The 13,847-nt window shown below is 47.7% G+C and overlaps 1 protein-coding gene across 1 annotated transcript in view; it reads left to right on the top strand.

The window, feature by feature from the left end:
- GAB3 (GRB2 associated binding protein 3) overlaps positions 1–13,841 on the top strand; it is a gene marked incomplete at its 3' end in the record, with an annotated part of 62,147 nt that extends 48,306 nt beyond the window's left edge. The window contains exons 3-10 of the mRNA XM_008640489.2: positions 3,429–3,642; positions 4,066–4,544; positions 7,086–7,141; positions 8,251–8,506; positions 9,623–9,704; positions 11,313–11,415; positions 12,673–12,786; positions 13,776–13,841. Coding sequence (XP_008638711.1) covers positions 3,429–3,642; positions 4,066–4,544; positions 7,086–7,141; positions 8,251–8,506; positions 9,623–9,704; positions 11,313–11,415; positions 12,673–12,786; positions 13,776–13,841 — 1,370 coding nt within the window. The remainder of the gene's footprint in view (positions 1–3,428; positions 3,643–4,065; positions 4,545–7,085; positions 7,142–8,250; positions 8,507–9,622; positions 9,705–11,312; positions 11,416–12,672; positions 12,787–13,775) is intronic.
- Between the last annotated feature and the right edge of the window lie 6 nt (positions 13,842–13,847).

Raw genomic sequence — 13,847 nt, forward strand, 5'->3', positions numbered from 1 at the left:
AAACTGCTGCTGGCTGCACTGGAAATGACAGGGGAGCTGGCACCTTCAGGGAGTCAGCTGGAGGAGAGAGGAAGAGGCCTTGCTCCTGGTTTTCCTACCATATCTATGCAAAGTCCTGCTTCCATCTTTGGTGAAATCTCCCAACAGAGCCATCATTCCCCAGCCCCTCAGGACCCATGGCCATGCAGGGGATTGAGAGGATGCTTGGCCTAAGTGTCTGGGGCAGGGGAGGGGATGAAATGAAGTGACTGTGGGACATCAGGGGCACAGTTTATCCTATGTACAATGCAACGTAACAGCTTTTCATTGGAGAATCTAGTGGGAAGGTTGTTTAACCAGTGTGATTAGGAAGCCTTACTAGTATTATTTCTACCTCCTTGGTATGTCAGTGCACCCTTGGAGGTGACTGATGTGAGCAGAACACCCCTATTCCACCGTGTCCCTGCACTGCTGTTGCACCAGAACAATTCTTGGGGAGGGGGCTGGGGTCTGTAGCAGGAGGGAAAAGCCCTCTGTTTCTCCAAGCAATGGCCCTTCCATTAATGGGAGAAGTCACTGTGGAAGATGGTGTGCAGCCTCTGTGGTGACCTTCCCCACAACTGCAGGGCAGAAATGTTTTGGGTTAGTAGCCACCAAAGCAGTTATTTTGGCAGCTGAAGCCTCCTGCTGTCTCTCTGGCAAAAGGGATGGCAGGCACCAAGCCTATTCTCTGCGTTCTCACTGTTGAAAGTAGCCATGCATAATTTATTCTGCCCAGCTGCTGTCGTGGTACAGTTTTAATGCACACAATTCGGTTACCGCCAGAGCTGGCAGGGACAGGGACAGTCTGTGAGGAGCTGGCTGCAGGTCCCTGAGCCCCTGAAGGTTAGAAAAGGGCAGGTCTGTGCTGTCCCCATCCCTCCCTCCTGCTCACAACCATTGCCATGTGGTCTACAGCTCACAGCCTTTCCTGATGGGATAATCCATGGCTAAACCCTGTGAGTACCAGATGGAGTTCAGGCCTGTTCGTTCTCTGTGTTAATAACCCAGAATGTCATTAATTTCTTTCTTATGCATTGTGGCAGTTTTAGTTGTTGGTTTGTTGGGGTTTTTTTTAACGTAGTCAGATGGTGAAGTGAACATGCTTTTCTGAGATCCCTAGGGAGTTAGTCCAGTGTATATTTGATCATTGTCAGCCTGCAAGACAGCTCTGAGAGTCCAAGATTTGAAAGCAGAGTTACTGTCTGAGCCAGCATGATGAACAAAAGTTATTTTTCAGATGGAAAGGCTGCAGCCCTCAGCTCTGCTTTGCAAATGTGAAACCCTGTAAAAGCCATTCCTTCCAGATGCTTACTGCTGAAACCCTGCTGCTATAAGCACCTGCTCAAAATTAAAGCAAATCCATTGCTTAAACTTGAATTTAAGCACGTTCTTATACGTTTTGCTGACCTGAGGCCCACCACCACCCAGACCTCCGAAGCTAATGGAAAGAAGCAGCAGGGAGTCAATGCTGGTAGACAGGAAGAAAAGAGGCAGCTCCCTCCCAAGTTCAAAGGGATGAGGTGTAGGATAGTGCAGGGAGGGAAGATCAGCTGGTTTATTCTTCTTCTGACTGCCATCAGAAAGATGAGGGGTGAAGCCTGCTGTGGCTAGCAGGGGACCCTGGATCAGTAGAATCAAAGACTGTCCTCAGTTGGAAGGGACTTGCAAGGACCATTGAGCCAAGCTCCTGGTCCTGTACAGGATGGCCCCGAGAACTGCACCATGTGCCTGAGGGGGTTTTGTTTGTGCTTAGTGATGGTGCTGCCTAACCACTCAAGTCTTGGCAGCCCTGTCCATCCCTCCTGGTCTGCTTGTATGTACACCCAGCACCTTCCAGGGCTGAGAAGTGACTACAGCAACCTGGTACAGTGCCAAGGCTTGTGGCTCTTTTGAGGTTGGGGCTAGATTGGAGCTGCTGGAGGGTCTCAGGACCTTATCACACAGTGATGAAGATGATCTGGGCCACAGGATGCATGCAGCTGGTCAGGGGCTGGGTCCCATCATTTCCATCAAGTTCTGGATATCAGCATTAGAGAAATCTGCCATCTTGCTAAACTTCGAAGGCATGTTAATTCTCGGTGTAGTTTTATCAGCAATCACTGATTTCTTATGTTTGTTTTTGCTGTGGGGTTTTTCATTTTGAAGAAGGGTTTTGCAGCTTTGACTCAGGCAGTGTCTGAGCCATAGAGATGGGCACCCACTGCCAAGCTCTGCAGGTATCAAGCACCCAGTGAATGCTGCTCCATCCCCACACAGCTCTGGTGAGGGAACTGCCATGCAGCAACCTGAAACTTCATTAGAAAAATCACTTTCTCTAACTGAGGACTCTTGGTGGCACTGTTTGAGCTTGCTGCCAGGAGCAGATGCTTTTGGGGATCTGCTCTGTAAAGACACCCCTCCCACTCCACAGATGCTCATTGTGGGAGGTCCGACTTGCCCTTGATTTTTTGAGTTGAAATGCCCCAAAAGCTTTGTTTAGCTAGACTCTGTGTGGCTCAGCCATCACTCCTTCTTCCCTTCTGCCCAGCTCTCTAGCAGAGACAGAGGTTGGGAGAGGAACAGAACCAGACTTCTCTGCTGCCAGGCAGTGCTCAGGCCAGATGGGTCTGAGTGTCTTGGCCACACGCTGCCACTGAAGGGTGGCCTTGGCGGTGTGAGCAGGCAGCCAGCTCTGGGCCAGCCCCACTGCCTGCAGCCCAGACCCGCTCCTGTCCCACTGCCATCCTGCCATCCCACTTGGGGACATTGGAGTGTTATGCCCAGAGAAGGTGTCACTGGGCACAGGCTCCTCTGTGCCTTGTGGCCTCCAGAAAAGTAGTGTCACTTTTCTCAGCACAGCCAAGAAGCCTCCAGCAACGGCCACACCACAGCCCTTGTGGCTTGATGTCGAGCCGAAAGAGGCATAAAGAGCTTGCAGACAAGTTCAGGGCTTGTCTGGCTACTCCACAAGCTGGAAAGCTCAGTTTTGTCCACCGAGATCTAGAAAGTGGGAAGAAATCAATCCCTTTCCTTGTCACCATTAATTTGAAGTGTTGGAGATGAATAATTAATTATTTGCATTAGATACTAAAAAAAACTTGATAAAACAGGCTGCTGTGCCTCAGCTCTTTCTTCAGCAGAGTCTGTTCTTCATTGCTGGCTACAGGAGGGGTGCCTCGTCCCTGCAGGAGAGAGGGACCCCAGAGCAAGGGGGTCTGCACTTCCTGCAGCCTGAAGGACTTTGACAGTCGGGGCAGGGGGAGCAAAATCAGGCTCCCCTCTCCCCAGAACCAGTGTTTGCCTTGACTCACTGCCGCTCTGGGGTAAAACATCCCTGGTGCAAAAGCAAGGTGGTGACAGCCAGGATGGGCAGAGGGCCAGGGCAAGTCAGAGCTGTCCCTCAGCCGGGCCATCCGTGTCCATTGCAGGTTCTGTGGAGAGCCTGTCTCACACGACCTCGTCCCCACAGCCCTCACCGGCCGCCTCCACCCACACCTCCCGCATCGCCGACCCCTCCTTCTCAGTGGACCACACTGCTGCCGACGCTGCCGCCGAGGAGACCCCCAGCGAGTCCGAGTCAGTCTTCCTCCCCGACTACCTCTTCCTCTCCAACTGCGAGTCGGGCAAGCTCAGCCACAACAGGTGAGTCTGGGGTCTGCCAGATGTGTCGGGCTGGAGCCACCCTCTGCCTGTCCAGGGGTGAAAATGGGGCACAGAGTCCTAGGAGCCCTGCCACTCAGGGCTGGCTCCCAAGCACAAGAGGGGACCACCAGACTAATCCAATTTACAGCGTGCTTTTCATAGCACAGATTAGTGGTTGAGCTTCATATGTTGGTCCTGTCCCTTTCCAGGGTGGGTGGGTGGCTGGCTGAGGATCTCACACACAGCCTCCTTCCAGACACCTGCTGTTGCCCAAGGTGCTCCACAAAGTGCCCCAGCCTCCAGTGCAGCTCAGAGGGAAGGGACAGATCTTGTGGCAAACTGTGGGGTTGGGTTTTTTGTTTGCTCTGTTCTTACAGCTGAGAGAAAAGGAAAGCTCAGGTTCTGACCTCTGTCTCTTTGCAGGTGTGACAGCTGGTCAAATTCAGACAGATCTCTGGAGCAAACATCATCAGACGATGTTTTTGTTGACTCCTTGCAATCCCAGCCCTCCTTGTACCTTGTACAGCCGACTAGTGCTGGCACTGTGCACCAGGACGGAGCCCCATTGGCAAATCCCAGCATTGTGTCCAGGAACATAGACATTAGCGGGCCATCCAGTGATTTTTCCTCCTCTTCTCCACTGCTGGGGACGCCACTGACACCAACGTTTCAGATTGACAAGAGCCAGAAGGCGCTGCCCTACGGTGTAACGCAGCTGGATGTGCTGTCCAACACGCCCCCGCCGCGGCCGCCCAAGCCCTCCCACTTCTCTGACAGGAGGGGGGACGAGGTGGGCGGCGGGGCCCTCCAGAACGGACACGCAGGGATCTGCCGGGCTCAGGTCACTCTGGTGCCCAGGAGGATTTCCTTATCCAGCTTAGACAACATGAGGAACTGGAAAGGTGAGTGCACTTCCAAGAGCCAGCAAAGCAGCACCAATGTGAGGGATGGAGCTGCCCACACGCACAGAGTGGTTTTGACTTCCAGTTGTGCCTCTCTGTCCTCTGTGAAATCACACACCACCCAAAGTAACACAAAACGCTGCTTTCAAATGAATTAGCAAGCAGGATTCAGGCCTGCTCCTCAGGTTCAGCTCCTGCTCTGTAGAAGCCTTTCAGTATGTGTACACATGGGCAGCAATTCGGTTCTGATCCCTTCAGGGTGCCACATGCCTTGCTACTTTTCCCCCCCCCTCCTCCGAAGAGAAAGCAGTAGAAAAACCAAAATGAGAAGTCAGGCACTGAACTGGGTAATGCCAAACTCTGTTTATACAGGTCGAAGTGTGGGCTTGCATGTGGGAAATGCCTCTGGAGCTGTGCTGCTTTGCTACACCCAGTCTGTTCTATGAGACCTGCGTGTCTTTTCACAGCTTAAAGACCAGGAAGTAAGGGAGACGCTGGGGATGGGATGTAATCCCAGTTGAACCAGGGACTCTGCGTGTCCTTGAACAAATCCCACTCTGTCCTTGCACTTCAGTCAGGGCAGTCTGAAAACCTGCTGCTACAGAGCAAGGCGAGGCTGCAAAGCAAACTCTGCTCTGAGCTGAGCTGGCTTTTCCACTCACTCCTGAAACCCCATCATCACAAACAAGAGTAGCAGTCAAAACCCAGAATGTCATGGTGTCAAAAACTAGCATATGCAGTATGAGAAAGCTTTATTACATGGAGCCACAGAACAGAGGGAGGCAGCTAGAATACCTGGGTGGAAATCATCAAGTATATTGTAGTGATGTGAAAACCTTCATTTTTGATGAGGGAAAGAATGTAAGTTTTTAAGAACAAGCATCCTTTAGATTCCTGCAGTTTGAATGGCCAGACAGTGTGTGGGGCTGTTAGATCTTGCTCTTAAAGCTCAGAAGCTAAAGCAAGGAGATCTCTGCTCAGCCTGTTTATCAGTGTACAGACAATTCTTGGAAGGTTTCTGGAGAAACACCCATTTGGTTGGAATTGCTATTCTTAATTATCAGCTACATTTGGTTCCTCCCTGAAAGGTGCTGCTCTTGCTTCTGCACATGTTCTTTTCCAACACAGCTGGTTCATGTTCCTCCAACCCAATTTACACCAAAACATTTCTAAGAGGATTAAGTGGCCAAATGTCATGTTATGCTGCTGTGCTGCAGGATTGTCTCTGCCTGACGGGGGCAGCAATGAATTAATAAGTGCTGCCACTTTTTCTTACCCTAAGTGCAGCTGAAACGATTTGAAGGGTGAAACTCTGAATTAAAATGTGTTTAACAAGAAAGATCAGAAAAAGAAACAGGGAGAAAGTAGCAGTTCCTCGGCAGCTTTCCCAGTGAATTCATTCAAGTTATTAACTTAATTTTTTGCCCTGCCAACCTCCAAAAGGTGCACAGATGTAATTAGCCCAGGGCAAAGACAGCGTATGCTGGTGGAAGTGCTGGGAAGGAGGATGAGCTGTAAGGCGCCTGTATCCTGGCATCTGCCACAGCCTGGTGCCTCAATGTCTTTTTGCCAAAACAATAAATGAATGTAGCTGTCCCAGGACAGTGACTGTGTCTATCTGAACATGTATCTGCACTAACAGAATTGTTTTGTTCTTGTTTGGCCTTTTTTGCTGGTATCACCAAAAATGCCCCCAGTTGCAGTACTGACATCTCCACCATAGGAGTGGGGAATGGATTAGCATGGTTGCAGGGATTTAAGGCATTCCCATAGAAAAGCCATTTTCTGCACAGAAAATCCCTTTTCAGAAAAGGATGGTGGTTGTAAGCATCTCCCACAGCTGATCTTCTATGCGCTGAATGCTGGATTTGGGGGTTTTTTTGGCTTTTGCTGGGAAAATAAAATTGACCTACACCAAGACAAAGGCCCACCGGCACAAGGAGATGTAGAGACTGGTGATTGTGTCTCTGGCTGTTCATTTCCCATCACCTTGAGCCACTTGCACCACATCAGCACTTCTGGAAGACAAAGCAAAGAATTTTTCTCCTACCATTAAGTTCCCCCACGCACCATTTTCTGTACAATAACAATTGCTTCCCTGGCACCTTAAAAAGCTCCTAAATAAACTTTCAAGAAATAATGAAATAATATTCTCTATAATAGCCCCTTTTCATATAATTTCCCCAATTTGACAGATGGGAAAACAGAGAATGACTAGAGCAGGAGCTGCATTTAAATTTTTGTTTGCTTGCTCCCACACCAGTCTTTCTCCCCAACTGCTTGTGGTATAGGAAGCATAAATTACAGCTGGATTATACATGAACAGGTTCCTTGGTTTCATCATACTTAAAATAGATGTAATCACTCTTGAAATGCTACTGAGTTGGATCTGGTCTTAAGTGTCATTGGATTTCCTCATTTAGGAGTTATGGAATCTTTATAAAACTCTAATTATTTTAGAGGCATATGTTTTACTCCGGAATTATCTCTGTAAGGTTGCACTGCCTTATCCCATTTTTAATCACTTTTTTTTCCTTGCAGCAGACATGGAAGGCAGTTCCTTAAGAAGTCGAGATAAGAGGCTTAGCTTGAATTTGGTAAGTACTCTGCTTGCACAGATTTGAAACACTGGCACATAAACTTCAGAGTGAATAATTTCACATGCTGATATTCAATCATTCCTCTCCTCTGTTCAGCAGAAGAATTAAAAAAATGGGAAAAGTGCCTGGCTTTGGGCAGCTTCTGGACAGCTGCTTTGTGGCCTCAGGCAGCCTTTGGGAGAAGAAGGAGGGAGAGGCCTCAATACTGAGCATCCTGTTTTTAAAGTAGATGAAGCTGGGTCTGTTATGGAAAAGGTTACTGGTGGCCTCAAGAATTAAACCATTGACCAAGAGCACCAGAACAAATGGCTTATCTCTTGAAAAAGGGGTCTAAAGAAGCCTATCACTTCATGGTCCTGAGGGATCTCTCTTCTTTAGGACACAGGAAAGCAGAGTCTGCTCTCAAAGTGCCTGTGATTGAGGGCTCTATCAGTCCACAGCTTCCTGCCTCAGCCTTTGACAGACACAGTTCCATGCAGCACCATCTCATATCACATAGCCAGTCTTCTGCCTGGTGCTGCATACTGTCTCATGTGGGAGATCCTTGCTGGTGTTGGGCAACTTATATTTTTCTCCCTTTTGAAAGCTTCCAAGGATTGTAATCACTCCCTCTCAGCACTAACCTGGATTAAATTATTTTCTAATGCTAATTCTCAGTGATCAGAAGTGAGCTGTAGGTCTGTGTCTGCTCTCTCGGCTTCCACATTTGCCAAAATCTCCTTCATCAGATGTCCTCCTTTCAGACTTTTTTTTTTGTATTAAGGATCCTCCCTCATTTTATAGGTCGGAATTACTGCTGTGAGGGGCAAGTGCAGCCTCGCTGAAGTTGGAGGATTTAACCAATAAAGTCACCAATAAGTTTGGTTCCAGTTTCCAGCAGTGACCTGTGAAGCTCAGAGTGGACTGCTCCAGAGCTGGAGCGTTCATCTGAACTCTTGCGTTTGTCTCTTGTCGCTCCATCTTGCGCCTCTCTGAAAGGCCCCGTCAGCACAGTCCCGGCCTGGGCTCGGCTCAGGCGTGTTCCCAGCTCACAGCAGCTGCCGGCCTGGAGGGGGCTGCCTGTGCATTAATGGCCCTGTTTCTCTTTCTCCCCCGTGCCCGTGCAGCCGTGCCGGTTCTCGCCGCTGTGCTCGCCGGCCGCGGACAGCTCGGAGGACAGCTACGTGCCCATGCGCCCCAGCACCTCTCCCTCCGCGCCCGGCTCCGACTGCTCCCCCGACGGCTACATCCCCATGAGCCCTGCCTCAGCCACCTTCACCTTCCCTGTCGTCAGCACTGAAAAACTCACCAGCCCGTTGCCTGAGCTTCCCTCGGACGTGGAGCCCCCTCCAGTGAACCGAGACCTCAAGCCTCGCAGGAAGTGTAAGCGCAGACCTAAAGTGCAAAGCCGGGGGGTCCTGACGGTGGGGACACGGGTGACCTCCTGTGACAGTGTCCTTGGCATGTCTTAAAGGAATTCCCCCTCTAGAGGATGGGCTGAAATGCTGCGTGAGTGACTTAGAGCACTGTAGCCTGGGATGTGCCTGCAGGGTGGTTTGTGAGCAGAGGGAGAGCTTCCATGGCTGCTTTTGCAGTCAAAGCCCAGGTGGCTGCATAAGCACAGTGCCCGGCTTCCCACTGGGACTGCAAAGGGACATCGCCTGGGAGAGACAGCAGACTAAATCCTGGCCACTCTGAAGTACATGTGCTCCTGTCTCACCAGCTCTCTGGCCTGCCAGGAATGGGACATCCAAACACTCAAGTAGTCAAACTTGATGTGTGGGCTGTTGGTTAAACCTCTGTGGGGTAGGCACAGCTGTCTTAGTTTAATTAGGAATTTTCTGCAGATGCTTTTGCTGATGGTAATTTTCCACTCCTGGTTTTCGTGGCATGTCCAAAATCTAGGTGGCACTTCTAGAGAATATACTGGGGACAAAATTCAGCTTTGAAGTGGAGAAATTGCCTAAACCTAGCCTATAGTAAAGCTCTTAGGGTTGCAGAGCCAGAGTTACTCAGAAATTGGTGCAGGCAGTGCTACTGTAAAGTGGGGACAGACATTTAGACCATTGCCATGAAGAAAAGCAAACTCATATCCTTTCTTAAAGGGTTTTGAGAATGCTGGGCACGTGTACCTTCACTGGTGACAGGAATGATCCTGATCCCCATGTATAGGACCTTTTTGTTCAGAACAGAAACCAAAACCTGTTACAACCTGTAGGCTGAACAGCCTCTCCAAGCAGCATATGCAAAGCATATTTGGGGCAAGCGTATGGATCTTGTGGGCATCTTTATGCCCACTATATTTATTCTGTTATTTTAGGGTGGTTGGGGGACTTTGCTTTCCAGCACTGACCAAAGAGGTCATTTGTTACTGATTTCTGACTTGGTTATGTTCTGTGAAATACTCTGCTAGTTTCTTTCTGTTAATATAAAACTGCATTTTTCTAAACTGTCTGTACTTTTCATTGAAAACATAGTTCCTTTTGTATTTACTTACAGCACGACCACCTCCTCTGGACTTGAGGAACCTCTCCACAATCCGGGAGCATGCTGCCGTGACCAGGATGTGGACTGTGCCTTAGTAAGTCAACAAGAAACCTGCCATTCCAATCTTCTGAGCATTAGTGTGGAATAGAGTTAAAAATTACTTATCCCACCCCACAAGAAAGTTTCCTGCCAAAGTCCACAAACACAAATTCCCCAGGGTTTGTTTCAGTACCGCCCCCCCAGGCTTTTGCTGTCTCTAAAAAGCAGGGCTCCCTTTCACAATGGGCAGCTCCAGAGAATTCAGCATGCTGAATTCTCTGTTGCTTTTGAACAGCCTGGAGCTGGTCTGCACTCTGGTGTGGCTGCTCTGATGGCTAAAAGCTTGGCATGCCTAAACTATGATAGAGCCATTTTTGCACCTGAAAATTAATATAGCAAAGGAGAACCAGATCAGATAAAGATCTGCCTGAATTGTAGACTGGGTGTAGAATTCTGCTCTGCCACACAGCAATCCAGACTTGAACTATTGGTGTGACCTTTTGTCACTAGAGATTAGTTGTTGGTAAAACAAATGCTTTTGATCCCAAAGCCCAGGTAGTGTGAAGAGATGATACTGTTGGGCTCCAAGGGCAGCAGAAGACTCATCTTCAGGGAACTTGTGAGCAGGGGAGGACTGCAGCCTGCTGGCTGGGGGAATCTTGGCACAATAAGAAAGGCAGCTGTGCTGAAGTGTGCATGCAAAAGCCAGAAATTCCCATCAACCTCCTCTCTACACCCCAGGCGCTCCAGAAAATGTGAGGTTTTGCTGGCATGAGTGCCAGACAGGGCATTTCCACTCCCCCACTTGAGGATGTCATGTGAAGGGCAAAAGAGACACAAGGTGGAAAGTTTCTCAGTTGCAGAGCCCTCTCTTGCATCCCCAGTCCAAGGCTGCTTAAGCCCTTTGGCACTGCCTGTTGGGGAAAGCCTCCCAAGCACCCCTGCCAGAGCACTGAGGTTAATCAGTGCTGACAGAGTGCAGAGTCCTGAAGGATAACGAGCTTGGGGTGAGTTTGCATGTTTTACACTAACAAAAATAAAAAAGAAGTTATGCCCGAACTAATACAGTGCAAGGAATTATGCTGTTCTTGCTGCACAGAAAGGCCATCTAATTTCCTATTAACCAAGCCCGTTGTGCTCACCTGTGGTAATTTAGTCCCCATGCACCTCTGAGAGTTGTGTTCATGGGAGAGATTTCCTTGTGCAAGGGCTGAGCTAGCCATCTCCACAGCAGTGGCATGTGTTGTTGACACTGTGTGCAAAGCCAGACAAGTTTGTTTGCATGTACCTCCAGTAGCTGATTAATTCACATCAGTCTCCAAAATGTGGATACCTGCACAGCCAAGTAACTGCCTCCATTATTACCCAAATGAATGATAGATAGATATCTCTGTGCCCCTTGATGGAGAATTGCTTCAATGTCTTACACCTTCTGTCACAGCAGATAGCAAACTTTCATAAATCCCAGAGAAAAAAGTAAAAAAAATCACTCACCGATACAGCACACTGTTTCTAGAACTAAGGAGTGGCTTTGGACATCCTCTTCATAAAGGCTGCAGCCTTAGTGTGAGTTTATTCACCATATGGACTGTGTCAGGCTTTGGCTTCATTTCAGTGCATCTGTAAGATGCTTCCTTAACCTCTCCTGTGTTTTTCTTCATAGCAATCGAATGAGCTTTATCTCACCAGAAAGAGACGGTATTAATTCAGCAAGAATATTTGCCAATTCAGTTTCCGGAGAAGAGGAAGAAAGTTACATTCATATGGTAATCTTCATTTTCACACAGCCATCCTTTGCTTTATTCTGCTCTGTCACATTGATGGAGAATGCAGAAGTTTGTTTTCTAAGAAAAAACGTTGAGGAGGTTTGTCCTTTGCCTTCTGGTTTGGTTTTTCTTTTTTTGCAAATGATGAAATGGTTTTAAACCACAGACACTGGGACCAATTTACAGAGAGATAAGGGAAGCCCTTTTCCTGCTCTGCAGAACTCAGCTGTTCGCCCACGAATGTTGCTGAGCAGTTCCAAGAGATCACAGGGATCAGCCATATTTACATGAGAACTCATTAAGACAAAGGAAAATTAAATCTTTTCACCTTCTAAAGTGTGCCTTGCAAAATCTCCTAGGAAATAACAGAAAGCCGTTAGTGCACTTCCTAAAGAAACACACCAAATATTGTGCAGAAACAGAACTCCCATTAAAGCCTCTTATTGCTTCTGCTTTGGCTGGTGGCACTAACCCCACTTCCCATCCCATGAAAGAAGAACATCTGGCTTTGTGGCTTCCTTTTCTTCGTTTACTCTTTAGCCATATCTTGCAAAAGACCAGAATCTTGTTTTTCTTTGAATTTTAGGTGGAAATGGATCTCAAATCCATTCATCTGAGCCAATGTCTACAGATCTGGCTCCATAGCCAAAGCCCAATACCAATAACTATAAAAATATTTTGCAAAACTGACCACAGTCTCCATGAACCATAGTTTCAGGTTTTAACCCACATCTCTGCCAGACTGAAATCTGTTCAAGAGGGCAGTTCCAGTTGTAACCATTCCCCATTTGATTTTTCTAGTCAAGAAAAGCCTGTCATATGTTTGTGGTTATCTGTGATTTTATGAGATTAATTTTCAGTATCTAGATTTGAGCAGAATTTTCACAATTTCTTCAAATTCATTAAATGATGATGTTTACGAGGAGACCCTGCAAATCTGAGCCTTCCAAGGGCTTGGATTGAGAAGCTGGGCACAAGTCCTTCTTGATAAAATTTAGTGTAAATCAGCCTGTTTTGTTTGTTTTGCCAGAATTACCAGGAGAAAAAGGCTCTCACAGTTTCTTTATGCCATCGCACAATTATCAGTGTTATGCTGTGGTTAGTAACTAAAGGCACCTTTGGCATAGAAAATTATGTGAGTCCTGACTGTTCTCACTCACATTCTGCCAGGCAAATCTCCCAGCTCACAGTTGTGATCCTGTTTCCTTCTAGGATCATGTATTAAGAGCATTAAAAGTTTCTCTTCTTTCCTGACAGGAACACAGACAGGCCACATCTCCATACAGTGGTGCTTTTCCATGGACAAGGAAATCTAACCTTGATTACTTAGCACTGGATTTTAACTCTGCTTCCCCATCCCCTGTGCAGAAGGTACGAGTCATCTGAAAAACCCCACAGCCTCTTGTCTTTTTGTCTGCTGGGAGGAAATGGGGACCCAGGGTTGCATTCTGCTAGGTGCCCAAAGTGCCAGGATGAAGCCAGTCGTGTTTCCAGCTGACTGTATTTGTGCCAGGCTCAAGATTAATATAATAAAAGCATGTTTAGGGTGCTGACAAGGTGTCCTTCGTGTGACTCATGGGGATGTCATTAACACGAGCTCGGCACAGGGCACAGGACTGCACTGGGATGTACAGCCATGAGGGCTTGTGGGCAAGCTGGTTGATGCTTGCAGGATCTCTGCATGCTCCTTCATTCTCATAAAGTCTCCACAAAGCCTTTCCTGCTAGTTTTCCCCAAAATCTCTTTGCAGTAACAAGTTTGCAGCCCATGATAAATTCATGGGGTAAAACAGTACCATCTCTTATAACCTGGCAAAATGTGCATTTTTATTCTTGCATCACCAAAACCATTTCAATTTCCTTTGCAATGCTGAGAAAATACATTCGTTGTTCCAAAGAACTTCTAACCTGCCCAGGGGGTGGGTAGGTCCCACTGCAAAGCAATGAACTGTTGTCATTATGTCCTGTGTATCATTTTCCCCATCAGCCAATACTCCCAGATGCAAAAGACTCTTAAGCTTTCTCATTTAAACCCTCCCTGTATCTAAAATCAGTTAGGTTATCCCTGCAGCAGGATCACTCAGATGAGGAGAGAATGATTATCTGCATGGAAATAGCCAGCACAGCACGTTTCACTCGCTTGCTTTGCTGGGCTGAGTGACAGGGTGACAGATGGACAATTATAGCTAAAGCAGGCTGCAGAGCAATGCTTTTGTCAGCTGATGTCACTGTGAGCTTCAAGGTGAAGTGAAGCAATCAAGGAATGAGGGAAAGGGAAAACAGAAAATCAAGCTAAGTTTCACTAGCACCCCTTTTCAACCTGAAAATTAATACATTGGTTTTTTCCTCTCTGTCCCACAGAAACCTTTTCTGTCTGAGGAACAGAGAGTGGACTATGTCCAGGTAGATGAACAGAAGACTCAAGCTTTACAG

Source organism: Corvus brachyrhynchos, unplaced genomic scaffold, assembly GCF_000691975.1.
Source record: "Corvus brachyrhynchos isolate BGI_N302 unplaced genomic scaffold, ASM69197v1 scaffold398, whole genome shotgun sequence".
NCBI classification, from domain to species: domain Eukaryota; kingdom Metazoa; phylum Chordata; class Aves; order Passeriformes; family Corvidae; genus Corvus; species Corvus brachyrhynchos.